This window comes from Heptranchias perlo, chromosome 25 (genome assembly GCF_035084215.1).
Source record: "Heptranchias perlo isolate sHepPer1 chromosome 25, sHepPer1.hap1, whole genome shotgun sequence".
In the NCBI taxonomy this organism is placed as follows: domain Eukaryota; kingdom Metazoa; phylum Chordata; class Chondrichthyes; order Hexanchiformes; family Hexanchidae; genus Heptranchias; species Heptranchias perlo.
The window spans coordinates 29,869,399-29,891,977 of NC_090349.1; the positions used below are offsets into that span (position 1 = coordinate 29,869,399).

The 22,579-nt window shown below is 38.3% G+C and overlaps 1 protein-coding gene across 3 annotated transcripts in view; it reads right to left on the bottom strand.

Annotated features, from left to right (window-relative positions):
• The window catches only part of thoc5 (THO complex 5), a 35,347-nt gene that overhangs the window by 10,987 nt on the left and 1,781 nt on the right, over positions 1 to 22,579 (bottom strand). For 2 of the 3 annotated variants that reach the window (XR_010967210.1, XM_068005914.1), the window contains exons 3-14: positions 19,096 to 19,209; positions 18,404 to 18,501; positions 15,823 to 15,969; positions 15,616 to 15,730; positions 13,205 to 13,337; positions 12,501 to 12,536; positions 7,633 to 7,710; positions 7,242 to 7,285; positions 4,848 to 4,947; positions 4,077 to 4,185; positions 2,621 to 2,722; positions 1,346 to 1,442 (exon numbers count right to left, since the gene is read on the bottom strand). Coding sequence is in view for 2 of the 3 variants with exons in the window: in XM_068005914.1 (XP_067862015.1) it covers positions 1,346 to 1,442; positions 2,621 to 2,722; positions 4,077 to 4,185; positions 4,848 to 4,947; positions 7,242 to 7,285; positions 7,633 to 7,710; positions 12,501 to 12,536; positions 13,205 to 13,337; positions 15,616 to 15,730; positions 15,823 to 15,969; positions 18,404 to 18,501; positions 19,096 to 19,209 (1,173 nt within the window). In the remaining variant the exon portion in view is untranslated. The remainder of the gene's footprint in view (positions 1 to 1,345; positions 1,443 to 2,620; positions 2,723 to 4,076; positions 4,186 to 4,847; positions 4,948 to 7,241; positions 7,286 to 7,632; positions 7,711 to 12,500; positions 12,537 to 13,204; positions 13,338 to 15,615; positions 15,731 to 15,822; positions 15,970 to 18,403; positions 18,502 to 19,095; positions 19,210 to 22,579) is intronic. The other variant, XM_068005916.1, reaches the window with a different exon arrangement.

A 22,579-nucleotide genomic window follows, 5' to 3' on the forward strand; every position in this document is an offset into this window, starting at 1 on the left:
TTAATCTTTTAAGCCCTTGTATCATTCTGGTGAATCTAATTTGTACCCCCTCCAAGGACAATATATACTTCCTGAGGTGCTACGCCCAAAACTGAACACAGTACTCCAGATGGCATCTCTGACCAAGGCACTGTACAGCTGAAGCATAATTTCCTCCCCTTTGTATTCCAGTCCCCTTGAGATAAAGGCTACCATTCCATTAGCCTTTTTGATTACCTTTTGTACCTGTACTTCAGGTACTAGCTCTTAGTGATTTGTGTACATAGACACCCAAATCCCTTTGCTCCTCCATTGTTCCGAGTCTCTCCCCATTAAGGAAATATGATTTGTCTTTCTCGAGTCCAAACCTCACACTGCTCCAGATTTTAACTTTAACTGCCGAAGTTTTGCACACTTACTTAACCTGTCTATGTCCCATTGCGACTTCACGCTCCCATCTACATAACTTACTATGCCTCCTAACTAGGTGTTGTCTGCAAACATGAATATACAACTCTCTATTCCTTGATGCAAGTCATTGATATATATGATGAAAAGCTGAGGCCTCACTACAGATCCCTGGGACACACTACATGCCATATCCCTCCAGTTTGGGCACATTCCCTTTATCCCTACTCTAATTTCCACCTCCCAACCAATTACCACATCCCAGGAATAAATAAATAAGAATGGTACTATATATAATTGAATTACTACAACAAAATAATTTGCTGGATAAGAAATGGAAATTTTACTATTCAGACAATTTCACAGTAGTGTGCTTACTTTACTACAAAGTTTCAATCACACAAGTCATCCTGAGAATATCTGCTTGCATATAATTTATGTTGGCAAATAAACCTTGATCACTAATAATTATACAGCCCTCCCTCATTTAGCAGTCATGCATTCTGCTCATTGTGTTGTGGAGATCCCTATAATTAATGTCCCATATCAAACAGTAAAAAGTCAAAAGCCAAGATCCATTGTACCTCAATGCAGAGGTGATGTCCCAGTCTTTACTTATTATCTAAGAGAGCTGGTACAACACCCCACTGGACACTACTAAAATAGTTTTAATGTAAAATTCCTCATTGGCAGATAGGCAAATTATAGTCAATGATAGAACACAGGTTATTTACTGTTTCCTAATAGTGAATCCAAAGAAAAAAAATCTCCACAATAATTATATCGTTAGATAGAACATGGTCTTTCTACTTGGTCTCTCTTCCCTCTCACACCAAAATAAATCCCCACCATGTGTACTACACTGTGTTTTAACTTAACCCAAGTAAAATCTTGGAATGTTGCTCACTTAACGCCACTAACATTTTAAAGAGCACCTCTCTAAATTCCAATGACTCACATGTGGCTGATCCTTTGGAAAATGCAGTCCTCCAAGCTTTTGAACCCAAACATAAGGGTGTCCCAGCTCGCCAATGTAGTCACTGAAAGTTAAGATTCTAGGAAAAATAAAAACAGTTTTAAAAATCAATATATCGAGGTATTGGGGTATATTTTAACGGGGAGCCAAGAAGAGGGCGGGGAATTCCTGACGGGAAACTTGGAAGCATGGGTTTCCCGGACGTCCATACGATTTTGACGTAAGGACATCTTTCATTTTTTTCCTCTAGGTTTCTCGCCCGTCAGGCCAGCCAGATTTACAGGTTAGCCGTCAGTCGGACGGGAGAGCAGCCAGGAAGCGGATGCCAGCAGTTAAGTCTTAGATTGGGGGGAGAGGGGGCGGTCATGGGGAAGGGGAGGGGGCGGTCATCACGGGCTCAGTCATGGTGGGGGCGGGGGGGGGGGGTGGTTGGAGATCGTGGGGAGGTGTTGGAGATCTTGGGGGTGGGGTGGTTGCAGATCGTGGGGAGGCTGCAGATCGTGGGGAGTCGGAGACCGTGGGGGGGGGGGGGGCCGTCTCTGTATTCCGTCCAAGCATCGTGCTGTGGTGATCAAAACTGGAGATAGTTCTCAGCCACATTTGCACCAGAGCACTGTATAGTCTTGCCACGACATCCTCCAACTCATACATAACTGATTTACCAATATAAGCATTCAACTTGCTCTACAGATTGCTGCCAAACAGTGAATATATTAAGTGCCAAGTATGGAGCTTTCAACTTCACACTAGCTCATCAGATTGCTTCTGTTGCCTATTTTTTCTTCCAATGTACAGCATCTTACATTTATTTGAATTGAATTTCATCTATTACTAATTCACCAACTTAGATGTTATCTAGCTAATTTTGTAACTCCTTGTCTCATCAGACTCGACTGCCCATTAGTTGTGTATTGTCAGTGAATTTGACCAATTTGCATCAAGTTCTTTATAAGTTTGGGTGGCCTCAATTAATTTCTTAAAACAAGCATTCATAGTACAAACTGCCCCCAGCGTGGAGCTGTGATCATGCTCAGGGTGCAGGCTGCATACTATACTTGCTGAGTGCACTTGGGATGCTGTGGTTGAACACTGAATGAATCCTGCTCAGCATCACAAATACAGTCACCAAGCACAATAATTCAGAAAAAAGAACACTTGAATATTACACATCTCCAACAAATTTGTGATATTGAGATGCTGTTTTAATTGATGTACTGTAGCTTATGGCTGGGAAAGATAATGAAAGAAAGCACTTACCCAACTTTATCAAACTGATACTGATTAGCAGGATTTGGAGTCTTCTTGCCGTGGTCGCCAGGGTACAGACAACTCAGTAATGAGGCTGGAGACAATAGATCTCTGCATTTGTAAAAGATTTTAAGAAAATACACATGAGAGTGAAACTATCACGAAAATTGCATATTAGATGTGAACAGTAATCAAAATCTTTATCTAAAATATTGGCCCAGAATTTACTGGAGTGGGGTATCTCGCAGCGTGCCCTTCAGCTTGAAATTTTTTTGCGCCGCAAACTGCTGGATGTGTTAATTGATAATGGCGAGGCCATCTGTGACCACGGTGAATAATGGGACCAACAGTCTATTTCCTTAACCAATGAAAATTAAGGTTAGAGAAAGAAACAGAGGAGCAACGGGAAAGGGAATAGGGTGAATTAGAGTCAAATTAGATACAGAAAGAGAAATAAAGAGGGAAATAAAAACTGGATTAAAAGAGAGAGAAAAAAGAGACAGAAAGTAAAAGTAAGAATAAAAATGCAGAAATTTTAACTTTTAAAACCTCTAGGGACAATTTACTAACCAAGGAGTGAGACTCCACAGTTCCAATTGTTCCCTTTCTGGGCCTCAGAGATTGAGTGGCATTGCAGGAACATAAATCTAGCCATTAAAAAGGTCCTTACATTGTTAAATACTATTTCTAATTTTCTGTGGCGAGTTTAATTCGGAGGTACGGCGCAAATCCAGCAACTTCCTGAAACTCATGGGGAGACTGATGACGAGATCCAGTTTTTGCGCGGCTAACGGCGGAGCGTCGCATATTGACCAGCAATTTGTGGTGATTCACAACTCATGGAGTATCGCTTCCTCACCACAAATTGCTGTTTTTTTAATGCACTAATAATGGTCGAGCGCCATGAACTCACCATTATTTTCCCAGCAAATTCTGGGCCATCATTTTCTTTACAATTAGGACATAGATCCAAGGCAAGACAGATATTCCCATGTATCGTGAGAGCCTATTAAAATTAAATCAGAACGATGGTGGCAGTGCCCTCACATTTTAAGAATTGTGTTGGTCACCATGCTGCTTGGGACAAGTTCCTGCCAGCTGTCCAGTAAATGCTCAAACCCATACTTATTTAATGATCAATCAGTGACTATTGTCCTCAAGGGGGCAGTAAGTGGGATCTCTTTCAAGGTCAAGTTAGTTCCAAGATAACATGCCTGACAACAGGAGATTGGAGCTGAGTTGATCCTCTGTGACAAACTCAGTATTCTGATATCTAAGGCAGGTAGGTCTGTAGTATTCCAGAGTACTGCTAATTATAGACCAGCCAGGCTCAGCTCATTGATGTCACTGGGAGCTGGCACTCCTCCCACTCAGCTCTGGACATTTTTGCAAGCCAATGCTGTAACCAAGCCCACTTAAGTCAACGCAGGTACAGTATTTAGGTTTCACTCTCCTCAGCCCTTACCCGGCACTGATAGCTATGGACATTTCAGTAGCTGTGGTCACTTTAGTCTTGACAGTCATTATATTGAGGTTCATCAAATAGAAGAAGTAGAGGTGAAGGACACTGCCATCTGCCAAAAGAGGAAAATAACTGAAGATCAAAAACAAACTATAAACCTGATCAATGTGTGTTTCAGCACACACTTGGGGAAACCAGGAATGCTTAGAAAAATATTTTGGAACACAAGCAGGGTTGTAATATTACCATCTGAAAACGTCCAACACCACATTTGTTCACTAATAATTGACATTTCACTGAAGATTTCAATTCCAGCATTAGGCAATAATCAGGCATACATTAAGACGTTAATGTACAAAAAATTACAGTATCCACAAATAATGGAAAACCTACAAAGTTTTTTAAATTTATGATTTGTTGCATATTGTGCCAATTTCATTACAATACCAGAGGAATCCAAATGTTTGAAAAAGGTGTGATCTGATGCTACAAGTAATTTTGAGCACAGCATTTATCCAGTACATGAAGCTTTGATGTAGTCCTACACTTAGCAATAAACACACACACACACAAATTTCTGTTTGAAGATAACAGCACACTAGAAAGCTATGGAGATAGCACATCTAAAGACAAAATGGTAATTTTGATTTTACATAACCTATTTTGCCATTGGTATTTGCACAATTGGTTTCTGTGACTTTGAATAATATAAAGGGAGTGCAGGCCTTGTTGTCAGTAATGTTATTTTTGATGAAGGGTGGAGTCAGTTCTTACCTTTGTATTTCAGGTCTAGAAAAACAGACAGAGGGTGCCTTTTTAACATTTCCCTGCGTTTATCATCCAGCTGTAGGCCAAGAGTTGGGCGGCGACGTTTCTGGAAAACAGATCAATAGTTTAGCCAATGATTCATACTGCCAGTTGATTTAAAAAATATTTAAGTACCAACTGCAATTACGTGGTTTGTACACTTGCTGCAAGAGCGACTCAAGATTTAAGGAAAGTGTCATAACACAAAAATAAAATTTATAACTAGGCACGAGAAAAGAGGCCAATCATTCCTTAATATCTTTCGTCAGTATTTATGCTTGGTTATACCATAAGCAAATTTACCCTTTCCCTCCATGAGGATGTTTTTCATGGCACATTAATAACCAGTGAATAATTTTTTCAGAGATCACTTTACAAGTATGTTTCAGTATGCAAATATTTTGCTTTAGAAGACAATCTTGACATCTATACTCATCCTTTAACAAATCAGTCACAAAGAAGTGTATTCATTTTAAAATGACTTTTAGAATATTTTTGCTTAGATACAGTGAATGCTGATGATGACATAAGAACAACTTGCTTGGTGGAGCTGCCAAGTCTGATTGTCTGAGGGAGCTGAGTTATCAGTAGAGACAGTCAATTTAAACAGGTGTAGCAATCATATAATTTTAACAGTGCATAGTAACTCAGCTTCGTCACAGTGCCAAGTGCAGCAATTCTCTAGGGTAGTACTGCTTACAGATGCAATTAGCAAATTCTGAACAAAAATACTCAAAAAGACATGAAACATTGAAATTGCAACAAAAATGATTTCTCAAGATCATTCATAATCATCATAATATGCACTTGGGTAAAGAAAGTACATGGGAAGACTGCTTCATGTACAGTTTTACATAAAATAATCATGCCATTTCTAAAGTATTTTGTTGGGGGTGGGTGAAAAAAATGACAATTATAGATGACTACAAAAATGATACTAATAGCAAGACTCCCTCTTTAACCTTCCCTCCATCAGCACATAGCCTTCAACCACTACCAAAATTATATATGAATACATAAAACAGAACTTTAAAAAAAACTGACTCCCACCTCCTTGCATATTAAAATTCAGCACTGTGTAAAATATAACATTTTTAAAAATCTCCATGTGGCTACTTGCTATAAAAATAATCTGTGTTTCTGTTACAATTTTGGGTTTTTAATAGAACTATCTCAGCACCAATTCTCCTTATTGGATCTTTTCTCCCATGATCCAGAAACTTTTGCTTTTATATATTATGTACTTGCATAGATGCATATTTAGGGATTAAAAACCAACTAGAAACTGACTGATTACAGATCGAAGAAAAGTTATTCGACCCAGTGCTGAGCTTCTGACAGTATATTCTCACCTTCACAAAAACCACCTGCTTCCACCTCTATAACTTTGCTTGCCTTCGCCCCTACCTCAGCCCATCGGCCACTGAAACCCTCATCCATGCCTCTGTCACTTTCAGACTTGACCATTCCAATGCTTTGCTGGCTGGCCTCCCATCCTTTAGCCTCTGCAACCTTCAGCTCATCGAAAACTCTGCTGCCTATATCCTATCCTCTACCAAGTCCCGCTCATCTATCACCCTGGTCTGCTGACCTATGTTGGCTCCTGGTCCCCCAACAACTCAAATTTAAAATTGTCATCTTCGTCTCATCACTCCTCCTTATCTAGAACCCCCACCGACCTCCACATTCCTCTGACTCTGGCCTCTTTCCTTCGTCTCACCAATGGAGGCTATGCCTTCAGCCACTTAGGCCTCACCCTCTAGAATTCCCTCCCTAAACCTCTCCACCCTGAAGGCCCTTCTTAAAAGCCACCTCTTTGACCAAGCTTTTAGCCATCCCTGCTAATATCTCCTTCAGCCCTGTTCCACTTTTTATATATTAGGTTTACAAGCACAGGGTTTGCTTAGTTCGCACAGAAATTAATTGATGATCGTTGCATGGTAAAAATGTTATATACACCGAGAATTCATAAGCCATGCATTGAAGCGATTATATTCACTGAGAACTGTAGTAAAACTTTTACTGAATCATGTGGCCAGGATCTCAAGTTTACATTTTGAAGAGGCAAAACACATTTGGAGACATCCACTGCAACTAAGCAGGGTAATTTTGATCACACAAAAAAAGTAATCATTTATACTTTTAAAGTTCCAGTTCCTAATGAAGAATAAAAGTTGCCAGCTGGAACAATAACCACTCTTTTCTCTAAGATGGTAACCAACTTGCTTTGCATTTCCAGCATTTTCTGGTTTAGTCATTGCTGGACAATGAAGCAGAATTTTTGATTTTGTTTAGGAATGTACCAATGCCACCAAACATCCACTGAATAGATGAATTTCAGCTAAGATGTCAGTTACTTACAGTTGTTGTCTGTTCTTCCTCAGCGTCTGAGTCACTTTCATCATCTGCACAAAAAGGCAAAGAAACTAAGAACCAAGGAAAAAGAAAATTGACAATCTTACACAGTCCTAATTAACTGAAATAAGCTGGACCCTGGCTGATTTTCCCCTCTCTAATCTGGGGCACTAAGATGAATTGTAGTGCCAATACAACAGCCACCGACAAAGATCAGATTGGGAATCGTACCTAGGACCTTCCTGGTCTGTATGGCTTGGTTAATTAACAGACGGAGCCATTGGGAAAGCCAGGATGAACACACAAAAAAAACCATTTGATTAAAATTAACTTTTACTTTAATTACCAAAGTAAAATTCCACATGGCCCCAATTTCCACCCTCTATAAGATTATTACCTTGGGAATCCTCTGGTGGCCTTGCAAGTGCCTTGGCTTCTTCCACATCCCCATCAATAGCTACTGTAAGATTCTTATCTGGCAAAAAAAAATATTAATTTGATTTATATAGTCACAGATAGGGATGTTTAAAATAAAGATATTTATACAAGTTTTACCACTTTCTTGTAATGACCACTTTCATTTACAGTTCAATTGTGCACGATAGTTGGAAAGAAATGTGGCTCATGTTTTCCTTGTTGACAGTATTTTACAGGGATTGGTCTTTATGTAACAAAGAGCTGCTGCGTCAGATTTCTATCCAAATTTAATCTAAGTCTAGTAAAGCACCAAGAAACGGCACCAATTGTCTTCTGCAAGAAGTGCTGATATGTAATTTTCAGTCCACATACAATTCTATCTATGGCAGAAATGTGTTTCTACAAATATCTGTCTTGTAGCCTAGAGCTATCATAAATATAAATAAGTCATACTACTTTTGATAGGATGACACTTGTATAAATTGATCATTTTTGTTCAGATAAAACACCAGCTTATTACCTCTTCAACCTCTCGTTGATATTGATTAAAACTGTCAATGTACTTTATAATCAGTGCAGGAAAACAGCGCAAGTGCAGCAATTAGCATTTATTTACACAGTGATACAGCAATACTGTGGCATACCTTTACTCAAGGCAAAAGATTCAAAATCTACACTGATGGAACAATATGGCAATAAACTGCTTTAGCCAGACTTAGGTCAGGTAACAGCTGAATTGTTGTGTTGGCACTATCTCAAAATCAGTGTTTCTAAGTATTCTTTTAAAATAATGAATGAGAAAGACATAAGACAGACAAAGACCAACACAAAATAAGTCATACTACTTTTGATAGGATGACACTTGTATAAATTGATCATTTTTGTTCAGATAAAACACCAGCTTATAAAAGCTAATTTTGAGGGGATGAGAATGGAACTAGGGAAGGTAAATTGGAAAAAAAAATTGACAAAGAGATAGAACAGCAGTGGGAAATATTTAAAACGGTGAACAATAGAGTTCAGCAGAAATATAATCCTCTAAAAAGCAAGAACAAACTAGCCAATAATGAAACAACGTGGATGAATAAAGAGATAATGGTAAAATTGAAATTAAAGAAAAAGGCATAATCTAAGTACATAGACAATAAAAGGAGAGGATGACAAAAGGGAATACAGAGAGGTTAGGAAAGAAGTCAAAAAAACAATTGAGAAAACAAAGAGGGGCTACGAAATTAAATTATCAAGGAATATAAAAAAGTAAAGTATTCTACAGACACATTAATGACAATTTACAATGATGATCTGGACTCTGAAATCAGATGTTCAATTTCAAAATTTGCAGACAAAACCAAATTGTGGGGCGTATAGTTAACACAAAGGAAGAATGCGTCAAAATGAAAAGACATTAATAAACTTGCAGAATGGGTGTGTAATTGGCAAATGAATTTCAATATAAGTGTTAGGTGGTGCATTTTGGTAGGACGAATAAAGAGGCCACATATTGCTTGGTTAATAACAGTCTAAATGGGTACAGGAGCAAAGCAATAGCAGGATACAGATACACAAATCACTAAAAAATCAGCGACACAGATTAATAAGGCCATAAAAAAGGCAAACCTAGCACTGGGGTTCATTTCTCAAAGGATAGAACTGAAAAGCAGAGAAGTTATGTTAAACTTGTATAGAATCTTGGTTGGACCACACGTGGAGTACTGTGCACAGTTCTGGTCTCCATATTATAAAAAGGATATAGAGGTATTGGAGAAGGTGCAAAAAAGATTCACAAGGATGAGTTCAGAACTGAGAGGATATACTTATCGGGAAAGGCTGAACAGGGTGGGGGACCTGATAGGGGTCTTTAAGATAATGAAAGGGTTTGATAGGGCAGACATAGAGAAAATGTTTCCACTTGTGGGGAGTCCAAAACTAGGGGCCATAAATATAAGATAGTCACTGATAAATCCAACAGGGAATTCAGGAGAAACTTCTTCACCCAAAGAGTGGCAAGAATGTGGAAAGCACTACCACAAGGAGTAGTTTTTTTTAAATTCGTTCGTGGGATGTGGGCGTCGCTGGAAAGGCCAGCATTTATTGCACATCTCTAATTGCCCTTGAGAAGGTGGTGGTGAGCTGCCTTCTTGAACCGCTTTAAGAAGTTGAGGCAAATAGCATAGAAGCATTTAAGGGGAAGCTAGATAAGTACACGAGGGAGAAAGGAATACAAGGACATGCTGATAGGGTTAGATGAAGCAGGGAGGGAGGAGGCTCATGTGGAGCATAAACGCCGGTGTAGACCAGTTGGGCCGAATGGCCTGTTCCTGTGCTGTAGACTTGCTGCAACTTTATTGCTCCATTCCCTAGAATAACAGTGTTTGGGGCCTATACAAACAGATTAAACTCACTGAATGTATAAGCAGGAAACTTAATCTCTCCCTTCACATTACAGAATGCAACCTGAAGTAGAAAGACAATTCCAACAGGCCCCACGCTAATTAAAATCTGTACAGAGCAACTAAGGAGGCACCAGCTCATCTTACAGTTTAGAAAATGCTGGTCAATTACTGTATATCCACAAATTTTAATCATCCATTGCATCCAGATTTTTTGAAAATCCCAAATTGTGTAAGAACCAGAAATGAATATACGGATTTTAAAATGTAATTAGCTCCCTGAATTATATGAAAGTAGAATTTATAAAACAAAGAAAATATGAATTGGTTAACACTGAAATGATTCATCACAAATGTTATACTGTGATCAGTATTACTTCTTACTCCAGTATACTATTCTGCTAAGTTTATCAATTAGATTGAGACGTACAGTTAGTTGTGACTACAATCAAGGGTGTGGGAATTACACAGAAAAATAATTAAGTTGTAGTACATTTTAAAATGCTAGAAAATGTGTAAAAAACAGGGTGTACTTGTTGTTTGGGGATGTACTGATTTAATGATCAGAATAGGCTGTCGCATTTAAAGAAAAAAAACATTAACATCTGCTAAATACTTCAGACATCATGAAGTAACCCAATTTAAAATCTTTACTGTGAAGATGAAAATCTTTAGACACTGTGCAAAAAGTACTTGTTTTCTTCTAACTTTCACAGATGTGACACATTTTTCAAAACCCACATTCTGAACATGCTATGCTTATATGCTCAATATTTGTATTAAAGGGTAACTGACAGGGATAGTGCATTGCAGAGCAGTGTGAGGAGGAAGAGAAATACATACAATCCACAAATTTGTTTGCCATGCAGTAGTATTGCAAATCTATGAAATTATATTTCAGTGCCCCTTATCAATTTTATTAAAATTATAACACAATCCCACACATTTTTCAAATGATGAGTTGCCGATAATGGCCAGGTTATCAGGTGCACCACCAAATTCTGATGAGGAATCCAGTCATCAGGAAGAAAACAACATTTCTTTCTTGTATCAGAGTTTAGCATACTTACAATGGCACTAAAGTCAGAAACGGTGCTGTCTGTAATCATCCACCCACATTCAAAAACAAAAATGAAGCTATAAAATAAAAGCCTGCCCAAATCAAAACTGGACATAACTAAATTTGCAACTTTGACTATGTGAATCTAAAGTGCTTTAAATATTCTTTGCATGGTTCTTAATGAATGATCTCAAACATCTATATTTACAAAAAAAACAATTACCCAGGAAAACATTAACTTTCATTTCTGTGCTAGTAGTGAACATAATAGATCAAACAACCATACAGAATACAAAAATGGCAGAAATATAATCCACCGATGCTCATCAATTCTATGTATTAAGCTCTGGTTGGGCACCCCAAGCCAAAAAAACACAAACAATGCATAGAAGGGTTTGATATTTTCTATTTTCAGCAATGAGGCAGCTGGCTCATATTTTCAATATGACAATTGCATAGTTATTGTTTTAGGATTTTGTGGAGTTTTTTTTTCATTTTGAGACTGTATACACATCTGAAACTTATTTTGATTTTGCTTGAAATCTGTATCAACTGTTCCAGAAAAATTAACATAACAAAACTCACTTGTGTTTAGTTAAAAAAAACCACATCCAATTCACATCTTAGTAAAATTACTTCCGAGTTGTTTATTCTACCACTACAAGAATTAATGTATTAGGATGTTAGCAGACAAACTGTAGATTGAAAATCAGAATTAGTACATTTAAGGAAAAAGTTAATGCAATCATTGAGCCAGGTCAAATTCTGCTTGGTTGAGGTACTTAAGCATTTTCACTCTGGTGATAACTAGGAATAAATTTAAAATACAAGCAGATAGTCTCAGTTAAAATACAAATATTAGAACTGCCTATATGTGCACACTGAGAAATTACCACAGTCTAAGTGAACAGTTGCTGCTTTTATCCTACTGAAAGATATCTACATCAGTTATGCTCTTCTAGTGTAATGTGCCAAAATTTTCCTAAGATAGGCTTATGTAGAGCTTATGTAGTAAAAATTAATATATATTACAAGTCACAAACTTTGTATATGTAATTTGAATGAATGGAAGTCAAATGCAAATACATTAATTCCACAGGATGAAAGCATGTCATTCTTATTCAAATTTTCTAGTAATTGAGGCAGCTCACTGAAGAGATTTTCTTCATTTTTAGAATATTTTCAAAATGTGAAAGCAAACATCTCTTTTATTACACCTTTAGTAAGAATCGGCCACAAATGCCACGTTCTCATCTGTAATTTGTTTGCTCAAAAATCTTAATCTGGATTTAAACTATCACTGTTTATTGGGTGATACTGTCTGTTAGGAGTTATAATATAAGTAGCACAGTTTTAAATGCAAAAAATTCCAATAAATATTCAAATCCCAATACTCACCCCGCCCATAGGGCTGGGAGGCCTTGTTCATCTGGGCTAATGGGGCATCCACCACCACAGCCAGAAGAGGGTTACAAAAAAAAGGGTTGCGAAAGAGAGACATGGCGTCAGTAAAAGAAATCAGAGCAGCAACAAAGCTGAAATTAATTCAGTAATTTATCTCATATGCTGCATTAAAAACTAAACAGAAGTATCTACTTGTTAATTGGCAGATTAGGAAACCAACAGTAAAACGATCAAAGCTATTACAGTAGTTGGAATGCGTATCCCCTTTCTGCTTCAAAAATGCCACCCACAGTATAAACACTATTAAAATATACAAGAGATGAGGTAGGAAGCCACAAAAAGTATGCCACATTTTCCAAATGATTTCTTATTTGAAACAATTTTTAAAAATTTGGCAACAGAAGTGCTGCACAGAAATGAAAGGATAGAAAATATCAACAATAGTAAAAAATATGTATGAAGAAGCACTGAAGAATAATACTGTAACAGTTTCAAAAATCAAAGAAATTTTTTAAAATACATTTGCTAATGCAATAGTTGCATTAAGACCAGAAAGGAAAGTTTAGAATTGTCACCTCACAAATTTGAATAAATTTTGTATGCAATAATTTTAGCAGATTATAGAAACAAAAACAAATGCATCGCTAATGTGAACTTTATGCATGGCAATGCACTCAATCGTTATACATTTTACTTACCACAAGCTTGCCCATAAGCATTTGCCTGCACGTACAGCACATACAATGGAGGAGGCAGGTGTCTAGCAATTTCATACTGTTTATGAGCTTGGTCAAAGGGCATAGAAAGATACTCCTGGACTGGTAAAGATGCCTAACAAAGCAGTAAAATAAACACAGTCAGTGGACTTTTAAATTTCAAGAGCTCTACAGGATAAAACCAAACCGCACATTGTTTATTCATAGCATTAGTCACACCACCATTTAAAACTGACCTTGATTTAAACTCACTCTGAAGAAAGAAAACATATATGCTAATTATGCACACTCCCAATGACTCAATGGTGTAAATGCACTGCATAGTAATGTACGAAGCCACACAGAACAGGATGGGCCCTTTTGTGATCCACCAGCACGATGGGCCGAATGGCTTCCTTCTGTACTGTATCATTCTATGATTCTATGATCTGTGCCAATTTCTGTTGTAGTACTAGAGTTAGCCTCAATGACCAGACCCAGAAGGAGGAAAAGAAAAATCTGCTGACACCAGAGAGGATCCGAAGCCCCCACTTGAAAAAAACAATACTGTAAATTCTACTTAATTCTATATGCATACATGAGGGAGAAGGGAATAGTGGGATGGGGGGGGGGGCAGAGTGGGAAAAGGTATTTAAAGTGGGAGGAGGCTTATGTGGAGTATAAACACCAGCATAGACCATATGGCCCGTTTCTGTGCTGTAGATTCTATGTAGTTCTATATTCCTATAAAATTGGACAGCACTTTTTTTTAAATCGCATGCCTGCATGATGTTGTTGAGCCTTGGGTGAAGGCTGCTCAAATATTCCCTTCTGATTTTTATTTTCTCTTGGTTAGCTAGCGATTCTTAAAATAGCCTGCTGATATTCACTGTCTAGACTTACACATGAGCAGTGGTCACTTGAATGAGGTACTAGAGGGCTGCACACCTCAGCAGAACTATACCTCTGCATGGGTTACTACCTTCAGGAGAGGAAGAGATAATTGGAGAACAAAATTCGAATACTACATAAAAAACATGTGTAATGTGCTATGAGAGTAACTGGAATAGTTGCTACATTATGTGAATGAATAAAATGGACGACAGCCCTCTGCTGGAAGGTTGGATGTATGATAGTATACATGTGTTCAATGCAACTGTCAGCACAGGTGAAGAATATATATTCTTGCATTAATATTCAAATAATATAAATGGTCAAAGAAATGGCAATTTATTTTTGGATATTCTAACACTATTAATATTCAAGTAGTGACAAGAGAATGGCGCATGAATCTATAAGATATTCTCAACCAGAATTTCCTAAAGCTTGCTTCATTCAATGGAGAGTTTAGTTAGCTTCGGCCAGGACACAAGATGGAACACTAATGGGTGGTGGAGAGGAAAGAGAGAGGAAAAGTAGTTTTTTTCTCTTGGATGATGGGTAGGAGAGAGTGAGAGAAGAGACAGAGACAGAGACAGAGACAGAGGGATACAATTATCTGGGCAGATTTTTGTTAGTGCCAAATAAGAAATTTGGTCGACTTTATTCTGAATAAGTAACTGAAAGTTTTTGGTAAACATATTTCAGTTTGACAAGGATCCTTTAAGTAGATGACCCCAGTTACCAACACTGGATTTACCATTCCTTCTGTCGAGAGTCTGTGAATCTGTGATATAATTAAATCTTGTGCTGATATTTCAGAGGGACTGGTTGACACAGCACACTGTCCTGTCTGTCTGGGAGTCTAACTTGAATCCAGTCTAGACTGATGGGATGGAAGTCTCCTTTGGTAGGTGTAAAGGCTATATGTGAAATAACTTTACATAGTCTCACCCCAGGTCTTAGAGGGCACATGTCCATAGCACAAAACTGCCCAGAATTATACATGTGATATGCAATCTCACTCAAATTAGGAAGGCTGGCGTGGGAGGTGGAAAAGTTCACACAGGCACGGTTGTGGTTAAGGTACATTGTTGGGAATAGAGACGCATATGCCCATGTTGCATCTGATCTGGGACTGTTCGATGAAGACACTGGGTGACAAAAGTAGAAATGATCTATTCTCTACCCATCACCCTTAACTTCAATAAGCACAAAAATTCCCTCTCAAAAATCATAAACTTACAAGATACCATTCGGGTATTTGATTTTCAGACTGGATGGTGCTTGCAATGATCATATCAATAACACTGCAGATGCCATGCTTTGCAATAAGCAATCTTTTCCCATTATTATTAGTTTAAACAGGTATAAATAAACTGCATGCAGCAGTTTGTCTCAGTAGGGGTAAAGGTGGTACACACCCTGGAGTGGATCACATCTGTATCATGATACAAAAAAATGTGCTTTTTAACCATTACTGTACAGTCAAAATAAAATTTTCTTATAAAACTGAACTGCATTTTTCTACATACCTGCATAATATTGTTAAGTCTTGGCTGAAGGCTGCTTAAATATTCCTTTTTGATTTCAATGTCTTTCATAATTTTCTCTTTGTTTGCTAGTGATTCTTTATATTTTTCTGCCAACCTACGAATAAAAATGAGTTTCAAACTCAATTATGTATGTGAAAGTTTTTAGTGCACTGAGACAGAAAACATTACTACATAACTGCTCCCTACCTTTTACGTTGTTCAAGTTCCCAATCCAAACGGGACAGAGTCTGCTGATGAGGATCATTCAAGGTGAAAGTAGGCTTACTAATATCCAATGGGGCCTCTTTATAGAACTCATCCACATTCACCAAATCAATCTCTTCATGTTTAGATCTAAATGACAACAAAGAGGAGAAATTAGAAACATCCATGAGACATTATATCAAGATGGTAGATTTGCAGATCTGCATTTTTACTGAAGTTAAGCAGAGTTGGAGTGAATTCAAACATATGGAGAGCCGAATTCAGTCCAGTATTTCAGTTGAGGGGCCCATCTGACATGAAATATAAGGGTGGAGGTGCAGTGGCTCGTGCAGCTCATCTACACCTTTGGATTACTATATATCCATTCCCTCCAACATTGGCATACCGTGACTGCAGTGTGTACTATCGACAGGATGCACTGCAGCAAATCGCCAAGGCTTCTTTGGCAGCACCTCCCAAATCTGCGACCATCACCACCTAAGACAAGGGTAGCAGGTGGAAGGGAACACCATCACCTCCAAGTCACACACCATCCTGACTTGGACATGTATCACTGTTCCTTCATTGTCGCTGGGTCAAAATCTTGGCACTCCCTACCTAACAGCATTGCGGGAGCACCTTCACCACATGGACTACAACGGTTCAAGACAACGTCTCACCACCACCTTCTCACGGGCAACTAGGGATGGGCAATAAATTCTGGCCTTGCCAGCGACACCGGAGAATGAATAAAAATAAACTTATCGACATGCTTTTTTGAGCGAGTGTTTCCGATGTTAAAATGAAGGCAGTGTGGCAACTCCTGGGAAAGCATGCTACGTGTTGCTGGTTGCAAATGAGTTGGACATTGAGAGAGTGGAATTCTTTCCTGTTGATATATGTGATGGCATTGATTAAGGGAGCACATATGGTCACGTGGGTGCAATCTATGACTCCTTGGACCCTGGCAAATTCTGTGACTCTAAAATTGCAGTGTCCTGTCAGTGTTGTCCATGGGGGAGTGGATGACTGACTTGCTCTAGCAAACAATGCATCTGCAACTTGCTTAATGCATCTGTGCACAGCTGACTGGCTAATGTTACTGATGTCCTAAGTGGCTGCCTGGAATGACCCAGCTGCATAAAAGTTCAGGGCAGTGCGATGCTAGTTCTGGAGGTGGGCTGCAGGTCAGGATAAAGCATGTGTTATAACTCACTAATGGCTTCCTTTGAATAGCAGTGTGCGCAAGCATTGTTCAGGGTCAAGTGGAGGTAGGAGTGCCCTGTTCTGTACATAAGCGAGTAAGGGTACTGGTGGATTGATGCCATGTACCTCCTGACCTGTCTGACCATCCACTGTTACTCCTCTGCTTCTTTTCCCAAAATAACAAAGATACAGGGGTGTTGCCAGTGGGAAACTCATTGTGTCCGTTTTAGAATGGGGTAAGTAACGCAAAATGGGAGCTCCACAGAAGAAGGCACAAAGGGAAATGGTAAAGGTATTGTCAGCAGAGGACAAAAAAGTGATCCAAATAGGCAGTGAAATAAGCTTTCTGTAACTCCTTCTGAAGTACCTGCTAGGCCCTTTAAATCAACTTCTGCCTTTTCTTTAGCCCCTAGCAATATGCGATACCTGTATTATATGGGTGCCACTAGTGCTGAGTGCAAGTTAAGGTCAAAGTTCAAGCCAGGGACCTTCCTGAGCGACACGCTAAACTACTCTGAGCCATCGGGGAACAGTATACCATTTTTGTGTATCTGCTAAAACAAATGTAAATTTTGTTCTCTTAACTTTAACCATCCTTGATTTTGCATGGTCTTTAGATAATTAGTGGGTAACAAATCAGACCTCACGAATCACTTGAAAGAAATTATGGCAATTAGTGCTGACTCCACAGTAAATTTTGGCAAGAAAGATTTTGTCTTGACCAATAAATCTTCACACACTCCAGCAACTATGATTCTTCTATGAAAACTTCTATGATTCTATAGGCAATTGGGACTAGCTTAGTGGTATAAACTGGGCGACATGGACATGTTGGGCCGAAGGGCCTGTTTCCATGTTGTAAACTTTTATGATTCTATCTTCGATAACTAACTGGGAAGTCTCCACTGTGGCAATATTAAACTAAAAATGCAAATGTACATTATAAGATTTAACTCCAGTTGCAGCACGATGCACAGAGGTGTTGAACCTTAGTAAGTTGTCACCTTACGTTCCATGACTGCTAATGTACAATGCCAAGTAGTACAAATGTACATTCTGTCCGTCCAAACTTAAGGAACATTTTAGACTACACTGTGCTAGGGTGAAGTACTGGTGGACAAATTCAAGATGATGAACAGTATGAAATAAGAAGTGGATTACCACAACATTGAAGAGGATTGTTGTCAAATCACTAAGTCTAGTGACTGTTGTAGCTTTCTGTCTAATTGTACTTACTTACCTTCTCTTTTAAATGTGTCGCCTAGATTTGACAAGCATCACTAAAACATATCATTCATTTCATGTAGCTGTAAAAAGAACAAAGGTAAGAATAACAAACTTTGTTAGCAAACCTCTCCTTTTAAAAAGGGAAACTTACTTGAACTCTAAGCACTTTGTGATTTCCTTTTGAAGATGCATCACCTCATATAGAAGATTCTGAAGTTGAAGGTGAAGAGCATCCACCTTCTGTTTGGCCTGAAAAACAACAGCTGGAGTCTCTTGTATCCAAAGTATACAATTAAAATCAATTTCTTTACACTACTACTTCAAAAAAACTGAAAAACAATTCTCAATTAACAATATGCAAAGTTAGATTGGCATATCAGAACTAATTCATGCCAGACAGAAACAGACCAATAAGAGTAGACTGTAGTTCAGTAACAATATTGGTAACTACTTTGATCTGTTAAAGGCAAATCTATTGAATTAACATTCCAGTTTGAACTAATTATTACTGGGGGGGGGGGTGGGGGGGGGAATCATTGTTTCTGTACAATTGCACTCTACCCCACAAAGAATTGAGCAAAATCTCCCAGGTTAATCAACTGAGTAAATTTAAATAAATGAATGAAGGATAAAGAAAATCTGATTGAGAATATCAAAGAGATGGATCCCATTTTAATATTATTTCTTTTGGAGTTGGCGGTGGTGGCAATGGAGAGGGGAGGGAAGAAAGAGAGTTAATTTTTTTTTTGTCTGCAAGCCAGCCTTAATTTGGTAATCTCCAAAAGCGAAAATGGATCCCAACCCCCTCCCACCACCCCAACTTTTGATGCGTGTGGTACTTACCTCGTGGGTTTGATCCCGACCCTTTTTTAACCTGATATGAGCCAAACGGTTTAATTTCTTTAGAGTCATGAAGTGAATACAGCTTTGGATTCGCCGTTCATCAATCTCTGCTGACTGTAAGGGAAAAAAGAATTAGAAGCTGTACAAACAAACCAAACACAATTAAATGTGATAATGATGTGTTGTAAAACATGTACTTAGCACATGGAATGGGGAGAAGTTATACTCATGCTTCTCCTGCTTTACACAGACCAAGTCATTACACTTTATTTTACATAATATATTTTTGAAGAGGAAAGCACTGATATGGCTGAACAGGCCTTTGTAAAACAATATCTGTACATCAACTTTTCCATTGCGCAGGGAGACCATTACCTATTTATACAAACGTTGCACATAAATTCGAGACACGATGATCTATACTGAATACATAACAATCCTCAGTATGGAGTTCGGAACGAAGAAAGACTTGCATTTATATAGCCCCTTTCACAACCTCAGGATGTCCCAAATTGCTTTACAACCAATAAAGTACTTTTGTAGTCTCTGTTGTAATGTAGGAAACACGGCAGCCAATTTACGCACAGCAAGGTCCCACAAACAGCAATGTGATAATGATCAGATAACCTGTTTTAGTGAGGGATAAATATTGGCTAGGATACATACTCTCTCCTTAGTTTAATCTGCTATTCATATCAGAGACAGGTTTCAAGTGGAGGCTTTCAATTAGCTGCTGAGAAAAATCGTTAGCTTTTTGTTTGCCAGGTCTGAGAGCCTTCTGCTGGCATTATTACAAATTAAGTACACAGTGGCAAGGCCAATTCACTTGATTTCAATTTTAATTTCCCCATGAGATGTAACATTCGTTATCCATGTGAATAGATTACAAAGCATCATGAACAGATGGCAATAAACTCCAAAAAATGCAACTCATAAGAACATAAGCAAAGTCAAGGAATAAGAAAGGCCACTTGGCCCACTAAAGCTCATCCCTCTTGTACATTAACTCTCCTATTGTGGCATCCAATTACATTGTGAACCACCCCAATGTTTTTGTCCCTACTAACCCGCCCAGCATATTATTCCACAATTTGAGGATTTTTCCTGCTATTGATTTTAAATTATTTTTGATTAATTTTTATTTACATCCTCTGCAAACAGTCCCTGAAAGACTGAGCTTGGCACAGTTGGCAGCACTCTTGCATCCAAGTCAAAAGGTTGTAGGTTCAAACCCCACTCTTGGGCTTGAGCACATAAATCAAGGCCGAACTTCAGGGTAGTATTAGGGTGTTCTGCATTGTTTGAGGTGCCATTCTTTGGATAAGATGTTAAACCAAGGCCTAGTTTTCCCACATCAGTGGTTCAGATTAAAGAACCCATGGCACTATTTGAAGAGTAGGGTGTTCTCCTAGTGTCCTGGCCAACATTCCTCCCTCTCATCAACCAAAACCTGTATCTTTACTTTCTGCTGTCTTTGGGTTAGTGTGTCCCACAGGTAACAATTAGCCACTAGAGAATACCTAAGATGTTCGCCACATTTTTCTATCACTCCAGACAGTAGAAAACCATATCCTGCTAAATCATTGTTCAGATTTATTTACAGATAAAACAGTACACAGAAGCAAACTACTATACAGTACTATAATCAAACTCACACTCCATACACATTTCTTCTTACAACTTTTCTCAGCAGGGTCTTAGAAAAAGTCTTTGGTGTTGCATACCTAATCCTCTTACTTTCTTGTCTTCCTCGTTGTTGCTCATAGCTTTACAGCTAGTCTAGTTTTAACACCCAATACCATGTTAGTAGTCTAAAATAATTTCTATCACCAAGATGAATTCACATTAAGTCACCCTGTTGAAGATCCCATGAAAATAATTAAGGGGCTGTGTTCTGGGCAACCAGACATGGATGTACGATATATTTAGGACAGCTAGCCACATTGAATTAAGTTGATGAAGGTTAACCGTAATGTAGACAGTCATATGTATAGGCCCTCCATTGATTGACTTCTCAACAGTGCAAAGGTGGCTGCTGCCAATTTTAATAGAGTTCCATTATTTTACCTTTTACTGATATTAGAATAAAGACCTTTAGTTCCCTGAATCAGCTTTGTCACCCTTTTTAAACATAGGTATTGTATTTGCCCAGTAATTTCTCTGTGATGGTTGCCAATGACTCACAAATTTTCTCCCTGGCCTCCTTCAGTACACCCCAAGGTTATACATTATCTTGTTCGACTCATATCTCTCTAACTTATCAAATACCTGTGCAATGTCAGCTTCAGAGTCTTTTACAATATTGGTTGCACTATAGAAACTGGACAGCAAATGAGTATTAATCTAAGTGTCAGCTTGGATCAGCATGTAGCACTTTCACCTGAGTTACAGGTCATGGATTCAAGCCCCACCACTGACTGATTAACAGAAATATTCCTTAAGACCTTCTCGGGTGCTCTGCCAGCTCAGTCCCCCGACGAACATTTTGCAGGGATCGTGCTGCGAGTCTGCACTGAGCACCGAGTTGGCTTGGTTTGCGTCCGCCTCCAGTAATTTAGGTGAGCACATGCACTGCAGTATTAAGGAAGTACTGCATTGTCGGAGGTGTCACCTTTTGGATGGGACATTAAACCAAAGTCCTGCCAACCTGTTTAGGTGGATATGAAAGATATCATGGCACTATTTGAAGAAGAGCAGAGTTCTCCCTGCCCTGGTTAGCCTTTCTCCCTCAACCAGCACCATGGTAAACAGGTTATCTGATTATTCATTTACAGTGTGGGGGTCCTTTATGCATTTTCCGATATGACAACAATGATTCCATGTTTAAAGTAATTCATTAATTGTAAAGCACTTTGGGACATTCAAGATGCTTTGTAAATCCAAGTTTGCTTTTTCTATCTGATGAAAATTTCTCGGAAATACTCAATTTACTATTTCAACTTTCTTTTCTTTAATTTCACTGAAATTTTATCTTTCCGAGTTCTAACTTCATCTCTAAATACTATTTTACTATTATGTAACTTAAAGAACTTCTTAGTATTGTGCTTGGGGCCTCTTTGCATCTCCAACATCCCTTTAGCCTGTTTTAGAAAATGCCTATACTCTTTCCAGAGATCTCTGCTCCTTTTTCTCTGTAGATTTTGTATCTTTTTTTTTACTGTTTACTTGAGTTATTCATACATTTGGAAAATTGCTTGTTTAACTTTACTTACTTTTCTTCGAGATATATATTTTATATATAAAATTGAATATTACACACATACATTTTGTATACACACACATTCAGCTTGCATACTTAGCATTACAGTTTTAGAAGTGTTCCATTTGTCCTTAAAATCGATATTTTTTCAACAATAATTCCTAGTTAGTTTCTTTTAACTCATCCCTAACTTCTCTGAAGTTTGCCTTTTTAATTTCATATTTATGCTTTGTCCTGGTCTTTATTATTGCTGACTGTAAGATAATTTTAAATTTGATAATGCGG